General features: G+C 41.7%; 1 protein-coding gene across 27 annotated transcripts in view; it reads left to right on the top strand.

Moving 5' to 3' along the window:
- Positions 1-18,670, top strand: part of NCOR1 (nuclear receptor corepressor 1) — a 154,045-nt gene that overhangs the window by 68,785 nt on the left and 66,590 nt on the right. For 18 of the 27 annotated variants that reach the window (XM_057311290.1, XM_057311285.1, XM_057311289.1 and 15 more), the window contains 5 exons: positions 845-1,023; positions 1,544-1,598; positions 2,280-2,381; positions 10,913-11,040; positions 14,949-15,166. In XM_057311290.1, the coding sequence (XP_057167273.1) occupies positions 845-1,023; positions 1,544-1,598; positions 2,280-2,381; positions 10,913-11,040; positions 14,949-15,166 (682 nt within the window). The remainder of the gene's footprint in view (positions 1-844; positions 1,024-1,543; positions 1,599-2,279; positions 2,382-10,912; positions 11,041-14,948; positions 15,167-18,670) is intronic. The other 9 variants (XM_057311292.1, XM_057311288.1, XM_057311291.1 and 6 more) reach the window with 1 other exon arrangement.

The following is an 18,670-nucleotide window of genomic DNA, read 5'->3' as shown; positions in this document are numbered from 1 at the left end:
TAGGACCAGTTGAGGTGACCCAAGCTCATGTGTCTGCCCCAAATCGTGTTTTGGTGTTCAGATTGACTGAGAGTACCCCATAAAATTTGACACTTTGTAAGGACTTGACTGTAAGGCAGTATCTACTTCTATGAGGAAAAGTTTTAGGAAAAACCTAGCTTTGTGTTGAGGTCAATACCTGTAGTTTTGGTGAGTTTTTTCATAGAAATTTGTGCTCATGAACTTACTAAATTAAACTTTGGGAAAAACCGACTGTATAGATGTAAAGAAGTTTTAGTTGAAATTCTAAGGATAATAGTTTCCAGTTTTCAGTGGAAAAGATTACATAAGATGAGCAAGAAGTATTTAACACGTGAATTTAGTTAATTTAAAATCCCTGCCCTTAAGATTTTGGTGCCTGTTTTTTTTTTTTCCTTATTCATTGGTCTCCAAAATGACATTAAGATTTATTCTTTAAAATGATGTTAAGACTTAAAAAATGAGACTGTGTTAATATAATGAAGTGTTTCATAAGATCATTACTTCTATGAACTTGGCATTTCTTTGTGTCTCTTTAGGTCTAAAATTTACTATCTGAAGTATCTACTTCTTTTAAGTAAAGAACTCTTCTCAAATTGTAGTAGTGGGATCTAAAAACGTAACATGCATACCCTCTGCCTGTATGATTCACTTAACGAGTATTTATTAGATATATGAATAATTACCACATATTAGATGTAACGGTACACACTGCTGTTGACACATGAAACAACACATGTGGTTTTTCTGGCATATATTAGGGTAGCTGGTCTGTAGCCCTCTTTAAATTTTATTCTTCGAAAATTATGTTTACTTTCTTTTGCAGAATAATGAGAAACAAATGCGGCAGCTCTCTGTGATCCCGCCTATGATGTTTGATGCAGAACAGAGACGGGTCAAGTTCATCAACATGAATGGGCTCATGGAGGACCCTATGAAGATTTATAAAGATAGGCAGTTTATGAATGTTTGGACTGACCACGAGAAGGAGATCTTTAAGGACAAGTAATTTAAACTTTAAATTATTTTCTAATAGAAGCTTACATAAATTCGTGAGACGTCTTGGCATTCACTCGTAAATTGAACCGTTTCCCCAAAACCTTGGCCGCTTTTTGGCATTTGGGTGGATACTGTGGAAGGTAGAGAATATAGATTTGCTCTGACCTTCCCATAAGTTTCTAGGTGGGAGCATAGGTCACAGATGAGAACAGGGGTTATGGAGTCATGTTAGGCGTGGTACCCAAATTTAGGTGGTGTGTCAGTCACTTCGGGGTGCATTTTAAAAGTACAGATAATCTGTGCTCTACCATAGACCAGTCCCATCGATTCCTGGTGGATGGTGCCCAGGAATCTGTGCCCTTAAAAGACTCCAGCAATTCTATAGTTGGAGTCACTGGGAAGTAGTCTGTACTAATAGTTCTGTTCCTGAGGTTCCCCTCCACCCACCCTTTTTAAGTTGTTAAAATGTTTGTGTGTATGTGTGTATGTGTTTTTTTTTTTTTCCCCCTCTCTTTTTTTTACTCAGGTTTATCCAGCATCCAAAAAACTTTGGACTGATTGCATCCTACTTGGAAAGGAAGGTAAGAAATGGTTTGCATTGAGAATGTTTATAGGTTTGTGATGTTCGCTACTTTGAAGTTTTATGCTCTAATACACAGAGGTAGTTAAATAGAACTGATTTTTATAGAGGGCTTGATACAGAAAAGATTCTCAGGCGACCAGTATAGTGCTATTTATAATTACTTAACACATCACAAGCACAGAACGCAGTCTGATTTTCATGGTTAACAAAAAACGACTTGATACTGTATTTCCCTAAAAACACATAGATAACAATGCTTTTTGAACCTTACTGAATTTCTGATTAAAATATCAGAGTCCTGATTTTCCCTGATTTTTTTTCTTCCCCATAATGGATTGAGTGTGGTGTTTTTGAGTAACACTTAAAAAAGAGACGTTGTGAGTATTTACATGCATGCAACAAGAAAGAGAATTCAGTTACTGCTTAATAAGGAAGTGCTTGAATGTTTCTGATAGTTCCTGGTATCTTTTACGTAATTTGGATTAAGACCACTCTGTCCATTAAAATAGTAGATATAATGTGTGTATTTTTAGAGCGTAGATATCCCTTAAAATCCTAGCCATGTGTTGCTCTTTAATTTATACCTTGAGAATACCAGAGATTTCCCTTGAAAGTGTTGCTTGGTTTTTAAAAAATGGTATTTCTTTGGCACCTCAAAAATAATTTTTTTTCCTTATAGAGTGTTCCTGATTGTGTTTTATATTACTATTTAACCAAGAAAAATGAGAATTATAAAGCCCTAGTAAGAAGGAATTATGGAAAACGCAGAGGAAGAAACCAGGTGTGTTTCACAACTGTGTGGAAATTGTTTCAGGGTGGAGATACGGAGGGAAAAAATGGTATAACCAGGGCCTTGTATAAATACAATCATGTGTATTCTAGGGATTGACATTTTGTTAAATAATGAGGTTGCTATGAACGTGTTATTTTGAAATTAATATATATTTAATGTGTGACATCATCTATTGTGAATGTACTATAAGTTTCTAGTATGATCAGATCAGTGAGAGAAGTTCTATACTTCCATGTTACCTAAACTGTGCCTGTCAGCGTTATCAGTGATGATGTAAAGAAGGGGACCCATGACACCTCATTTCACACACCGACTTTACCAGTCCTTTTGTCTGGGGAGGGGGCAAGTAGAACACGGGAGAAATAGAGAGAAGGTAGCGTGGTGACGAGCATAGAGGCTAGTTTACCCAAACACCGGGGGCCCGATTTTGTTTCAGAGTCACTTCATTTCTGGCGTGTAGATTGTTTTTACTCTGAAAAAGCACTTGATCTTAAAAGACAGTTTTTAATACAGTGCAGCGGGTTGCAATTCAGTACTTTAAAAACTGTTTTCCCTCAAATAACCGATCAGCAGCTGTCACAGCTCACGTGTGCTCTACCAGCGCGGCTGCGGGCACGATGTGATCGCCGCTGCTCTCTGCGCCCAGGTTCATCTTGGGGTTTGGAATCGCGCGCGTGAACTTGCACCGCTGCTGACTGCCGACCAGGCTTCCTAAATCTCTCCTGGTTTCCCCGCACAGCCACCCTTTCTTTCCTCAGCCCCCCTGCTCACCAGATCCAGGCTGGCCCCGCGCTCTCATCATGTGTAGCCGTGCCCGTTAGTGTTCCCCGGGTCCTCGTTTCCTGCAGAATACTACTGCCTCACAGGGAGTGATTACGTATTCTTCGGAAACCGTGTTTCTTGGTCAGAGTACAGGGAGTGTTTCATGAGCCAACCGCGTGTGAAATGCTGCTAGAGGTCAAGTAAGCTGAGGTGCCCTGGGCCTGCATTTTCAGCGGTGAGGGGGCCAGAAATAAGATCATAGTGAGCGGAAGGGGACGTGGAAGGTGAGCCAGTGGCAGGCGGTAGTACAGGTGTGCCGGGGTCTGTAAGGTTTGCTCAGGAAGGGGAACAGAGAGATGGGCGGAGGGCCCGTTATTATCAGGAGGGAGGAAGAGAGCGCGCTTCTACACTGATGGGACTGGTGCCGTAGACACAGAGAGAGGGATGCTTGTGGAGCTCGGTGAAGAGTTCCTGCCTGACAGGGAGCAAATCGAATGTTGTCAGTGAGGCAGGAAATGCTGTTCCACCCAAGGTGCCGGGGCTTCCCACAGAGAAAGTGGAATCAAGCTCTTCTGGCTAGAGACGCTAGGGCCCATCTGCGTTTTAAACAAGTTTCAGCCACAGATTTTTAACAGTAGCTTTGTTTCTTATTACCAACTAGTATTTATAACTTCAGTTGAACTTAATTTTTAGAAATTATGTATTTATATTTATAAATTGTTTAAATTTTTCAATCCCTGATAATGCAAGGGATTAAGTTAGTGTGTATTGTATCTTACATTTGCAGGATTAGCAGTCTGTTGCTTGTGATGACAGAGCAGAAAGCTCTAGCAGGAAATTCTGTGAGACAGGGAATGTCTCTGTTACTCTGAAACATTAGTTTTCTATCCGAAAGTTATCTGGGACACCATCTCACTGTTCCTTGTGGCACACTCGTTCTTGCTAAGTTCCAGCCGTAGTAGAGTTTTCTTCTGCACATTCTTGTTCTGTATTCTCGTACCTCTAGCACGTCCCAGAGTGTATTTAACGGAACTGAGATTGTCCGTATGTGCTCTCACCTTGACCTGAACCTTAGTATGTTTGCCCCCAAGTTGGCTCAGGTTGGGGTTTGTCAGCCTTTCCATCAGTCTGGTCCTTCCCACATTAGCTTTTCAGTTATTACCTTGAAGATATTTTCTCTAGTTGTATATCTCTCTGTGTTCACTGCGAATTTGGGGAAGGAGGGGATTGAATGATGGAAATACAGCACCGTCTCAGACCAGAGGAATCTTCTCTGTTTCTTAATTGCTTATGTACTTCATTATGTTTGTGTCAAAATAGGTGGACAGGTTTTCTGAAATGAGGTGGTGTTAGTTTAAGGGCTCGGTTGTATGGAACTGCATGACATTGGAGCTGGTACCAAACGAGAGGAGCCATTGGACTTTTGAGCAGAATAGTATCAGATTTCAGTTGTGACAGGATCTTTCTGCCAGCTCTGTTGAGACTGGATGGTAAGGGAGACCAGTTAGGAGGTTACGTGGCTTGGACAGTCTAGACTCTAGTGGGGGAGGTGCGGAGAGCGGGTCCGTTTCTGGATGTATTTTTGAAGGTAAGGTAAACAGGTTTTGCTGATGGATTGATTGTGGGGGATTCAAGGACAGTTATCAAAGATAACCCAAGTTTTGGCCTGTGGGGTTGCCATTTACTGTGTAGGCATGATGGAAGGAGTGGCAGATTTTGGGGGGAAAGGTCAGGACATGCTGAATTTTGGATACATACTAGACGTCCAAGTGGAGATTTAAGGGGGGAAGTTAGATGTGGAAGTCTGGAATGTAGGAAACAGATCTGGGTTGGGAATGTAGAATTCGCTGTATAGAAAAAAGTTAAAGGTATCTTTTTTTTTTTTTTTAAAGTATCTAGTTACAAGTTAGAATTTTTAAATTGGTGTGTCTTGATTTTACCCTGAGAGATAATAGAGATCCAACTAATTTGAAAACCACTTCGCTGCTCTATTATCCAATCAAGTTTGAACCAGTAGGAATTACCTTAGGTAATCCCTGAGTGATTAGGGCAAATTTCTTTCAAGACTCCATAGAGTTCTGCTGAACTTTATGCCTGATCCTTTCCATTGTTATTTGATTGCTCCACCCATCCTCCCCTCCCGACCTCTTACCCCTAGGAAGTCATTGTTATTCAGCACAGGGATGTGTAGTGTGCTGTTTGCCCAGAGAGATTCCAAGCTTGCGGGGGTTTGATTTTTAACCTGCTATTGCTATAGGGAGCCTTGCATATTATTTCCTCTGAAAAGGAGTTTAATCTTAGAATCATAGGGAAATGAGACAGATAATCATATTTTTGTTAGATGTGTGTACAGAGGTTATTGTTGGGAAAAAATTTTTTTAAAAGATTTTATTTATTTATTTGACAGAGAGAGACAGCCAGCGAGAGAGGGAACACAAGCAGGGGGAGTGGGAGAGGAAGAAGCAGGCTCCTAGCGGAGAAGCCTGATGTGGGGCTCGATCCTAGAGTGCTGGGATCACACCCCGAGCCGAAGGCAGACGCTTAACGACTGCGCCACCCAGGCACCCCGGGAAAAATTTTAACTCAAAATTCTGTTAGATACTGTTGAAGCCATTTCACAGTTCAACTTACTAGCATCCCATGACGAGAGTGCATGGGGTTCTTTATAAGTTCTAGTTGAAGCAATGAATACATATCAAAGATCAGAAGCCAAAAGCCACTCCTCAGTGTTACTACGTGGGATCTAGAATTATAAGTAACATGCCAAGTAGTACTTGGATTCTATGTGTAACACTTTTGTTAGAGGTAAGAATTTCTTCTTACCTTCCAGGCAAACTCCCATCTGGTAAGTCCGTCACTGTGCAGCAAGAATTACTGTGGTACCTGCTCGTGACCTGCGATAAAGCAAGTCATTGTTTAGAAGCCGCATTCTTCGTTTCCAAATGCGCGATGACCTTTCACAAGAGTTTGTCCTCTTCATTCTGACAACATCTTCCTCTTTAAATATGTCAGCGTGTTTTTATTCCCCAGAGGTATTGAGAAAGCATATACTTATGTAAATGTAGTAATGTTTGAAGTTGGGAAAGCTTCTGACAGAATTGTTAGACAATAGTTAGACTGTTTCAGACAGGTTTAAAAAGTTGGGTAGAACAGAAAGAGCCTTAGACCCAAAAATGCTCTTCCTCTTTGTATCCTCTTTGTATGTGAGCCTAGATGTGTCCCTTCACTTGCTGAGTCCAGGTTTCCACATCTGTGAGTGTGGAAGCAGTAATGCTTACCTTGCAGGGTTAACATGAGAACTAGTTATGTGTGAAGTCCCTAGAGTGTTGTATCAGGAACAGAGTGAGCGCCCAGTAATGGTAGCAACTGTTGCCTTTGTCGCTTGCTGTTTTGTGATTGACAGTTTTTACTCTTCAGGAAACTAGTCTCAAATTCAGTTGGTTTAAAGGAACTAGTTTTTAAATATATTTTGATAAGATATTTTCTGTTTATTGCCTGAGATACTTAAAAAACTCAACGGCTAGGGGCACTTGGGTGGCTCAGTTGGTTAAGTGTCTGCCTTCAGCTCAGGACATGATCCCAGGGTCCTGGGATCGAGTCCCAGGTCGGGCTCCCTGCTTAGGGGAGAGCCTGCTTCTGCCTCTCCCTCTGCCGCTTCTCCTGCATGTGCTCTCTGTCTCTTCCTCTGTCAAATAAATGAATAAAACCTTAAAAAAAAATCCCCAGACAGCTCAATGGCTGAAGTAGGACTTCATTCTCTTTGTCTCTTGTATGTTTTTAGTTCACTAGACGCTTGCTCTTAAATTTCGTCGTTTCATTTCTTGGCAACTTTGTCATCTACCGAGTGGGAATTCATTTATGTTTTCTGAAGACGCGAGCACGTTAACAAATACACATAGAGTTCACGTGTTAGATATTCAGTCAGATATAGTAGAAACAAATCTCAGCATAAACTGTCCTTTGATCTTGCGATAGAGGACTCTGCTGAATTTCCTTGTTCTTCATTTATCATTATGAAATACAGAAAAACAGGGCATCTGGGTGGCTCAGTCGGTTGGGCATCTGCCTTCAGCTCGGGGCGTGACCCCAGGGTCCTGAGATCAAGGGTCGCATGGGGCTCCCTGCTCAGCGGGGAGTCTGCTTCTCCTCTTGTTTGTGCTCTCTCTCGCTCTCGCTCTCTCTCTCTGTCAAATAAATAAATAAATAAAAATCTTAAAAAAAGAGAAATACATAAAACTTAGTATTTTTTTTAATTTGGATTTTTATTTTGTCTTTTTTTTTTTTTTTAAAGATTTTATTTATTTGACAGAGAGAGACAGTGAGAGAGGGAACACAAGCAAAGGGAGTGTGAGAGGGAGAAGCAGGCTTCCCACCCAGCAGGGAGCCAGATGCGGGGCTCTATCCCAGGACCCTGGGATCATGACCTGAGCCGAAGGCAGACGCTTAACGGCTGAGCCACCCAGGCACCCCTATTTTGTTTTCTAATGTACTCTCACATTTATAGTACGTAGTTTCCTGTTCGGCAAACATGTTTCGTGTTACGAGATCCTCCGTAACAGAATTAAACTTTTTTAAATTGACTATCAAGTACTAGGCTTATGGAGGGAGAAACCTGGACAGGAAGCTGTGGGGATGCCTCTGTCTCTTAGGGGACCTTCGGATGAATTTCCTTTTGAAACTGCAGACTTCTACTCCAGCCAACCTGCTGAAGGGCGTAAGGCATGTAACTTGTACCCTCCATCCCGGACCATGGGGATTGGCACTTCCCTTTACAGATTTGCCTGAAACAAAAGCAGTTGCGATCACTTCTGGTGAAAATCAGAGGTTATTCCTGGTGTTAACAGGAATTCCAGGGGTAGCGATGGCTCTCGATGCCCATTACCTGAAGGCGAATGCTGGTTGCACATTCCGGCCTCCCTGGCTCTCCCTCTCCACCCACTGCTGCCTAGTCAGTGTGGATACTGCTCTGACGGAGGTCCTGCTCTGCAGCTGTCACACACTTCTAGAGACTAGCTAGCAACTCTGTCAGTTTCTTTGGATCGTGTCCACACACCTTCTGCAGAATTGGGGGTTGTGCTTCAAAAGACATCCTGCCTGCCGTCATCTTCCCATTGCCTGGTTGAAGCAGGCGCTACCTTGCTTCTCAGTCCCCAGAGCTAGGGAAGGGGGAGTAGAGTCAGCTGTCGGCTGGATTTCAGACAGCAGGGAATGTGTGGGATCGCTTAGCTTCTTCAGAACACTGGTTGGCATTAGAAATAGAAAAGTCTTAGGGAAACAAGTTATACGTGTCATCCGAGTCTAAGAACAGTGAACCTCTTGACTTCTCTTCTGCTGAGTTGATACCTCCTTGTGATTTCTTAGAGCCCTAAACCATTTTCTGGGTTATACAGCCTACTCGCTAGGCAAAGGCAGAGTTTATCGTTCGTATGCCATCTCGTTTTTTCAGAATGACTCACGGATGCCACGTATGTAGCAAGTGGGTGGTTTGAGGTTATTAGCATTTGAAACCAGTCTTGTGACCACTGTGGTGTCCTAGGGAGTCAAAGGTGAGTAAAACATTCCCAGTTGTAAAGCAGACTTAGTCATGGTTGGAAAGTAAACATTTGAAAGTCTTCCTGATTTTTTAATTTTTGTCTAGTAATAATAAATAGAAGAGAAGGAAACTGGCAATTAACCAGGGTGAGAAATTGGGAAAGTCTGATAAAGCAAGTGAGGGAACCATGGTATCAAAACGATTTAGTGAGGGGTCAGAGTGGACGAGTAGATACAGCCCTTCCTGATGGACTGTGAAATTTCATAGAATAAAGGGACCACGGGTCATGATGGGAACAAATAGCAGGACCAACAACAATGAAAATGTGGGATAGGTGGGGCATGAGTGGTTGTTGTAGAGAAGATTTTCTGATTTTAAGGTCTTGGAGGTAGAATAGTTCCCACCAATGATGGCAATTGTGACTTCACCTTTGGAGAATGAGCTTGACCTCAGATTGTAGGATATTATGCAGATAGAAAAGGCATTGATACGCATTTTAAAGTTGGAAGAATAATGGCAAGGCATAATGAACCATGTGATAAAATCATTTATATGCTCTTAGGAGTATGCGAGAAGTCAGTCCATAACACCAGAAGAGAAAAAAGACATCATAGGTAGATTTTGTGAAATTTGAAAAAAGCAAGTATTTTTTAAAATACCACAGTTCTGCAGTGTGGCAGTTGGGAGGAAGAAGGATACAGATTCTTTTTTATTCCTTTGTGGATTTGAAGAAGGCATAATATGGGACCTCTTGGAGAGGCCAGTAAGGTCTTTGCTATCTTAAGAAAAAAACCCAGATTTAGCGAGTAGGTGAAGACTTTGAGATGGCATTAAGAATTAAGGGAAATTTTACCTCATATTAATGAGTACTTCATGTTGTCTGGTGACAAAACAGGTAAGAGTTATTATGAGGCAAGTTATTATGAGGCAAGATTGACATTGGCCTGGATCCGAACGAAAGATGGAGGTGGGAGGATGGAACTTTTCAGAGAAGGAGAATAAAGGAACTTGGTTCTGGCTGTATCCAGCACATGCAGAGGCTTCTGTGGTCCAGATGTCTCCTAGGAACTTGGGATACTTAGATGATTAAGACTGGGCCCTTGTCCTTGAGGAGACTAACGCAGGGAGCCAGACAGACCCTGATAACCAGGTACGTGCCACCCCGTGGTAAGTGCCGCCGGCAGATGCGGACCGTGCAGGTGGCAAGCGAGGGAGACAGGGCCTGGAGCTTCTCTGTGGAAATCGGGAGATGCCTCCCAGGATGTAGCCTTTTGAACTGAATTTCAGAAGATATGTAGGAGGTCTAGGCAAGGAGCGCGGAGAGGGTGTTCCAGGCAACGACATGAAACGCTCGGCGTGTTGAGGTGAGTCCAGAGCGGCTCCAGCGTAGGAAAGGTGGGGGTTTGGAAGAGGCACACATGAGACGGGGGCCGTGTGCTGTAATGCCGAGCGGCAGTTCGAGCCTACCTACGTTAGACGGTCTAGATTTCTGATTAAATAAACTTAATTCCATTTTTTCTTTTAGAGTCACAATTTTAGCAAGGATAAAAGGGTCCATAATTGTCTTCTTGTCTTTGTTCATATTTTTAGTTACAGAGTTGTAATTATAGCTTAGGAATATTTGAGTGTTTTACTTCTTTTTACTCTGATCTCCTAACTATTTTTCCAAATTACTTTAGTCTTGATGATGACCATAGCCGTCTACTGTTCCATTGAGTGAATGTTCCGCAGAAGAGTAAAAGCATAAAGGTGTTTCTTGTAGTATCGTCCATAGTGTTGAAAAAGTTGGAAGCATATTAGGTATCTAATACTAGGGGAATGGTTTGGTAAATTATCGGTTATCAAATTTTAAGGTAGAATTGAGATGCTTGAGTGACAGATTAGATGTGGGAGTTACAGAAACAGAGAGAACCAACCCCAGACTTCAGGTTTCTAAGTGGAGTCTTACCACTTTTGCCTCTCTAATGGGTCCAGAGACTAGGAACATTTGTGCGTGTGTGTACGTGCGTGTGTGTGTATGTGCACGCGTGTGCTTTTAAGCAATACCTATGGAATATATTAAGGAGTGTTAGACTAATTTTTAATATGTTACTCCTAATTACATTGTAAGTGATCAGTAAGTTAATTGTTTATTAATTTTTTGCAAAGATCTATTGTAATTTGTCATCACAGCTTGAGGAGCTGTTTCTTTTAACACTGAATTTAACATGATGGTCCATTCTAGCAGCAAATTGCCCGACCCTCACAAGAAGAAAAAGTAGAAGAAAAAGAAGAAGATAAAGCAGAAAAAACAGAAAAAAAAGAAGAGGAAAAGAAAGATGAAGAAGAAAAAGATGAAAAGGAGGACTCTAAGTGAGTTAAATAATTAGATATTAGTCTAATTTTAAAATCATGAACCTGTCGACTCTCTCAAAGGTATAAAATTTTAGATAAAAGAGTGAATGGGATGTGTTCTTTGATCACCTAATGGGCTTTGACATAATTAAAGAACAGGATATTCTGGTAAATACAACTTCTGGCTTAATGGACTTATTTGCCAGACCTGAGATGTTACTTTTCAGAAGGGATGAGCTATAACAATATACACTCATCACTGAGATATATTGAATATAATTTAATTTTTGACTTGGAAGGTACCGCAGGATCTTTTTTTTTTTTTTGCACCTTTGATACTTTACACTCACGTAAAAATGCTGACAGATGGTTTTCTTTTCTATAATACCTTATATTACAGCTTCGTGGGTTTTATTTATCATATAAAGTGGGGTTCTTGGTTTGTTTGTGGTTCTGTTGCTGTTTGCCTGGTTATAAAAGTAATTCTTGTTCACTATAGAAAATGTGGAAAAGAGAGCAAAATATTAACAAAATCAGCATTCTGCCGCTCAGAGACAGCTCTTGTTGATGCCTTTGTGCACATATTGTGGTGAGGTGGGGGGCTTAGGGGCTCAGTTGGTGGTTTTTCCGCCAAGGATTGGCTCTCTTGAGGCATTATTTACACAGAATAAAATTCACCGATTTTAGGTGTGTATTGAATGTATTTTGACAAATATATGCATTGGTATTACTCTTGCTACAGTTGTGGTGTAGAGTGTTTCCGTCACTCCAGAAAGTTCCATGTGCTCCTTTGCTGTAGGTTTCCCCACACTCCCCTGCCATCCCCAGCCTCTGGCAACTACTGATCTGTTCTGCCTTTTCTAGAATTCCGTGTAAGTGGATTTATGCAGTATGTGGTCTTCTATGCATGATTTCTTTTACTTACCGTGATGATGTTGAGATCCATGCAAGTCGTTGCACGGATCAGTAGTTTGTTCTTTTCAGTATTTATTGTGTTATTTCTGTAATCCCCTTGGAAATACTGGAGGTTTATGTGCTTTTGTGGCCACTACAGCCTGAATCACTTGGTATGGTTGTTTAAGAGTTGGATCCTCATGCCATTGCCATTCTAATTTTGTACTTTAGGAAGATAATTATTAAAAACTTTTTTTTTTATTAGTTGTTTGAGTAAAACATTCATACTCCCATGTGGTCAATGGTTCTGCTCTTATGGAACTGCCATATCTTGGTTTTTACTTTTTTCCTGAAATCTCCATTAACAAGCATTCATTTATTGGGGATGTTGAGCTAGCTCTTAGGGAGGATGCAGAAGTCCCTAAGATACGTACTATTCCCAGGTAGTTTATGATCTAGTAGGGGAATGCTAGGCAAGATGCAAGTACTATTTAGGAAAAAGGAGAAAGCCTGGAAGAAATGAGCAGAACCAGTAAAGCATGTTGGGAGACTGAAAAGAGGTTCAGGGTGACTTCTGTCTAGAGAGTTTAGAGGACTTCATGCAGGAGCTAGGGTTAATGTGGAAAGAATAGGGGGAACAGCATGAAGAGTTGTGCTGCCATGAGAAATGGCAGATAATGGTTTGATGAGACTGGAACAGAGGGTGGCTGAAGAAGAAAAGTGGAAGGTGGATTGGGGTTAGATAAAAACCTTGATGAAGCTAAAATAGTCTATGTTGTGAGTTGTTTGGGAGTAGGTAGCGGTTTGAATGGATGGAGTGGTTCCTTTCCTTTTTTTTTTTTTAAGATTTATTTATTTTTTTAGAGAGCATGCATGGATAAGCATGTGTGAGTAGGGGGGGGCAGAGGGAGAGGGAGAGAATCTCAAGCAGACTCCCTGCTGAGCACAGAGCCTGACGTGAGGCTCGATCCCACAACCCTGAGATCATGACCTGAGCTGAAATCAAGAGTCAGACGCTTAACTGACTGAGCCGCCCAGGCGCCCCTGGATGGAATGGTTTTTGCCAAAGCTATTCTCCTAGAATATTGACCCACATAGCATGAATGGATTGGAGATGTAAGTCAGGGAGGCTGTTACAGGAGAGTGGTTTGGGTACCGAGACACTTAATAAGGATAATGGTAGTAGAAATTGAGGTGGTGGAATTAATGGGAGCACTGTTACTGAGATGAAATAACCAAATCTTGGCGTGAGATCGCATATAGGAGGTAAAGAAAAAGGGGAAAAGCTAAAGATGATGCCAGATCTGTAAACGTGAATGGATATGATCACGGTGGTACTGTTACTGGTGAATGATTAGAGCATGGGGGGAGCAAGAGGCAGAGTGGTGACAAGCATGTTTTTGGACATGTTGAGTTTGTATTGATGGGGAATCCAGGTGTATTGATGGGGATTTCCAGCAGGTATTTGGGAAGACAAGTCTGGATCTTAGGAGATTTAGGAGATGGGAGATGTGAGTCAAAAGATACAGACTGGCAGTCATCCCAGTGGAATGGATGCGAATGGGGTAACCTCACAGAGCTTTAAGGCCAGGGTGAGCCTTGGGAAATGCGAATGTGAAAAGGTGAGAGGAAGAAGGCAGTCCCCAGAAGAAGAGACAGAGTAGCAGTAGGGATATCGGGAAAGCATGAAGTCCTGAAAGTTGAGAGGAAGGTAAAAAGAATTGTCCTTAGGGTCCGTTGCAGCAGGAATCCGATCAGTGCGACTGTAATTGAGAAAAGGTCATCTGAATTTGCAGTCTGTAAGTCATTGGTGACTTTTTCCCTCCCATTGGTGACTTTTGACAAACGTCTTAAGATGAGGTTATAGCAGCAGCCAGATTGCTAAGGGAATAAAGAAGTAGAGAAAGAGGGCTGCATGGTAACTTCGAGGGCACTTCAGGACCGAAGGGAGAAAATTCTTAAAGAATTTTTTTTATTGGGGTAAGCTTGGTAAGCTACAACAGCTCCTTGCTTGAAGTGCATAAAATTTGAAAAAAATCAACACCTCCCATTAAGCAAGAGCAGTTGAGTCTTTGAGTATTGCCCCCTGTCCATTCATTTGCAGAAATGTACATTATTAAGGACCTTGTTTTTAAATCTTAACAACCCTGGGAGATACGTAGTACAGAGAATAGTCTTCCAGTGTTACATGCAGTACTGTTGCTACTAATAGTAATGACCCTTTACTTATTGATCGAGTTTTTCCGAAGTGGCTGAGGGAGGTGTAGCCCTGATAACAGCAGACACATAAGATGCTCTTTCTGTGTTCCAGGCGCAGTTCTGAGCATTTATATAAATTAAATCCTTTAATCATTGCAACAGCTCTATGAAACATACTGTTATTATCCTCACGTATAGATGAGAAAAACCAGAGGCCTGTGGAGGGGAGGTCTCTTGTTCAAGGTCACATGGCTGGTAAATCACACAGCCCTGGTACCACCCTGGGCAGCCTGGCTCCAGACTGTTCTCCGTTATAACGCCTGGGCCATACTGGCCTGTTTGCACATAATTAGTGTTGGGGATGCTTGAGAATACAGAGCCTGGTTTAATGAAACAGTATTGTAGATTATTACTACAGAAAGGCTATCTGTTTCAGCCTCTTCATTTCACAGAGGAGAAAACTTACCTTGGAGACAGGACTCCCGCCTTTTGGTGTACCCCACTGCCTCTGGATTGCAGCTCTAAGGGCTTTTCTCCTGCCATCCGTTACTTCCTTGTAGGGTGTTCTCATACGTAATAACGTGACTTGAAATGTGTCTAAATTTTGCGTCCATTAATGAGTAAAACAGACCTTTGTGAAATATCTTAATTTGAGCCAGTCAAAACCCTTCAAAATTGGGGCATGACAGCATTTTTCATCAATTTTGTTTTCAGTAACTGAGAAACTGGATAGTCTTACTTAATTTCTATTAAAAAAAATTCCAAGCCATAACCTTCTCAGATGCACGTGTACTTCTAAATCACACAAACTTTTCGTCTACTTCTCTTTCCAGAGAAAATACCAAGGAAAAGGACAAGACGGAAGGTACAGCAGAAGAAACCGAGGAGAGGGAGCAGGCCACACCCCGGGGACGGAAGACTGCCAACAGTCAGGGCCGCAGAAAGGGCCGGATCACCAGGTCCATGACCAATGAAGCAGCAGCGGCCAGCGCTGCAGCCGCGGCGGCCACCGAGGAGCCCCCGCCGCCTCTGCCACCGCCACCAGAACCCAGTGAGTGCGCAATGGGAGCGGATAGGCTGTGGTTTCGTGTGGGATTCTCCTGCAGTGCCAGGGTAGAGTGGGAGGTCCTTGGATATTGACGACCTAGAAATAATCTTAAAGTCTGGCCTTTAAATCTTTTTTTTTTTAAGGTTTTATTTTAATCACCCGATGATGCTCATCGTAGGAAGTACACTGCTTAATCCCCATCACCTATTTCACTCATATCCCTCCCCCCAGCAGCTCTCTCCTCGTGACTGCCGGTTTGTTCTCTATAGTGCAGAGTCTGTTTCTTGGTTTGTTTCTCTCTGTTTTCCCCCTTTGCTTATTTGCTTTGTTTCTGAAATTCCACATATAAGTGAGATCATACGGTATTTGTCTTTCTCTGACTTATTTCACTTAGTATTATGCTCTCTAGCTCCATCCATGTCATTGCAGATGGCAAGATTTCCTTCTTTTTTAATGGCTGAATAATATTCCATAGTGTGTGTATGTATGTGTATATACACACACCACATCTTCTTTATCCGTCCATCAATTGACAGATAGTTGGGCTGCTTCCATATCTTGGCCATTGTAAGTAATGCGCCAGTAAACATCGGGATGTATGTATCACTTTGAATTCGTGCTTTTGTATTCTTTGGGTAAATACCCAGCAGTGTGATTGCTGGATCACGTGGCAGTAGTGTTTTTAATTTTGAGGAATCTCCACACTGTTTTCCGCAGCGGCTGCACCAGTTTGCATTCCCACCAACAGTGCATGAGGGTTTCCACCAACAGTGCGAGAGGGTTCCTTTTTCTCCGCATCCTCGCCAACACCTCTTGTCTCTCGTGCCGTTGATTTTAGCCGTTCTGGCAGGTGTGAGGGGATATCTCATTGTGGGTCGGATCTGCATTCCCTCCTGGTCAGTGATGCTGAGCATCTTTTCATGGGTCTTTTGGCCATCTGGCTTTGGAGAAATGTCCGCTCGTGTCTTCTGTCCATTTTTAAATTGGATTATTCTGTGGGTGTTGAATTTTGTAAGTTCTTTATATATTTTGGATACTAACCCTTTATCAGATATGTCATTTGGAAATATCTTGTCCCATTTCCTAGCTTGCCTTTTAGTTTTGTTGTTCTTTTGCTGTGCAGAAGCTTTTTATTTCATTTCATTTTTTTATTTTTAAATTTTATTTAATTTTTTTTAGGGAGGGGGAGGGAAAGAGAGAGAATCCCACACTCAGCACAGAGCCTGATGTGGGGCTCGATCTCACAACCCTGAGATCATGACTGAGCCGAAATCAGGAGTCAGACGCTTAACTGACTGAGCCACACAGGCGCCCCAGAAGCTTTTTATTTTGATGTAGTCCCAATAGTTTATTTTTGCTTTTGTTTCCCTTGCCTCGGGGGACCTACCTAGAAAAACGTTGTTACGGCTGGTGTCAGAGAAATTACTTCCTGTGCTCTTTTCTGGGACTTTTATGGTTTCAGGTCTCACATTTAGGTCTTTAACCCATTTTGAATTTATTTTTGTGTATGTTGTAAGAAAGTGGTCAAGTTTCATTCTTTTGTATGTTGCTGTCTGGTTTTCCCAACACCATTTGTTGAAGAGACTTTCTCCCATTGGGTATTCTTCCCAATCTTCTTTGCCGAAAGATTAGTTGATCGTATAATTGTGGGTTTATTTCTGGGTTTTCTGTTCTGTTCCATTGATCTGTGTGTCTGTATTTGTGCCAGTACCATAGTGTTTTGATGACTGCAACTCTGTAATATAACTTGAAGTCCAGAATTGTGATGCCTCCAGCTTTGCTTTTTTTTTTCAAGATTGCTTTGGCAATTTGGAGCCTTTTGTGGTTCCACGCAAATTTTAGGATTATTTGTTCTAGTTCGATGAAAACTGCTGTTGGCATTTTGATAGGGATTGCCTTGAATGGGTGGATTGCTTTGGGTAGTATAGACATTTTAACAATATTTGTTCTTCCAATCCATGAGCATGAAATGTCTTTCCATTTCTTTTTGTTGTCTTGAATTTCTTTTATCGGTGTTTTATGGTTTTCAGAGTACTGGTCTTTCACCTCTTTGGGTAGGTTTATTCCTAGGTATCTTATTATTTTTGATGCAATTATAAATGGGATTGTATTCTTATTTTCTCTTTCTGCTGCTTCATTATTGGTGTATAGAAATGCAACAGCTCTCCTTATATTGATTTTGTATCCTGCAACTTCTGAATTCGTTTATCGGTTCTAGCAGTCTTTTAGGTTTTCTGTATGTATTATCATGTCATCTGCAAGTAGTGAAGCTTTTACTTCTTCATGGCCTTTACATTTTTTAAACTTTAATATCAGTGTCTTTTGAGAAAGATCTGCCCCAATCTTGCTGTCTTAATACAACTGTTTTTCTTTTTACTTAGTTGTAATCTTAGTGTGCATGCTACTTTTTCTGATGTTTTCATTTGGCATATATTATAAATATTATGTAGTTTCTATGTGATCTTCGGTTTTGCTTTATGATGACCGTGAAATGTTGGCATCGTGTTCCCTGAGGCCCGATTTCTTGAACCATTCCCTGTTGCTGAGTGATTAGGCTGTCCCCTGCCCCCTCATCTTTAAACTAATATAGAGAACACTGTAAGGAAAAACAGATCTTGACTCACGTAACATTTTCTTTCTGTTAAATTATTTTTTATAAGAATAAATTCTTTTTTTTTTTTTAAAGATTTTATTTATTTATTTGACAGAGATAGAGACAGCCAGCGAGAGAGGGAACACAAGCAGGGGGAGTGGGAGAGGAAGAAACAGGCTCATAGCGGAGGAGCCTGATGTGGGGCTTGATCCCAGAACGCCGGGATCACGCCCTGAGCCGAAGGCAGACGCTTTAACCGATGTGCCACCCAGGTGCCCCTATAAGAATAAATTCTTGAGGCGTTTTTCTCTCTTGTACTAAGTATTGTCTCATTAGTTTATAAAGGGATCATGTTAGTGACGCCTACCATCATTGCTTCAGTGGTACCAATTTTACCATAACGTGAAGCATAAAGAAACCAGGTTCTGGGGATGGCAAGAAGGATGCAAGGAAAATAACTAGACAAGCACATGGGGGTCATGATGGACCTTGCTTGAGTTATTTCCTGCTTTGCTTACAAAGTGGGAGCTCACAGAGGTTTTTAAATAGAGGAATGCTGTAATAGATTGGTGTTTTAGAAAGAGAACTGGTGAGAGTCATGGAGGTCAGGTTGGAGAAAGTAAGGGCTGGAGGCAGAGGGACCAGCCAGAAGGGTGTCACTTTGCACGCAGTGCCCCAGGCAAGAAGAGGATGGATTCGGGAGATTAGAACCGACACACATCGTTGGATGTGAGTAGTAAATGGGAGGAAGGATTAAAAAATTGGTCCGAAGAGGCTGTTAATAATTCGAGTGACTGGGCGGATGATGGTACTATTAATTGAGAAGGGGAATATGGCAGGAGCTCATTTCATGCCTGATAGTCTGAATTTCCTTTCTAATGTAGAAGAGAGAGTGTGCAGTTTGTGATCCGTCT

The sequence above is a fragment of the Ursus arctos genome, unplaced genomic scaffold (genome assembly GCF_023065955.2).
Source record: "Ursus arctos isolate Adak ecotype North America unplaced genomic scaffold, UrsArc2.0 scaffold_14, whole genome shotgun sequence".
NCBI lineage: Eukaryota > Metazoa > Chordata > Mammalia > Carnivora > Ursidae > Ursus > Ursus arctos.
The sequence above is the reverse complement of the archived record's forward strand: the minus strand, read 5'-3'. Positions and strand labels throughout refer to the sequence as shown.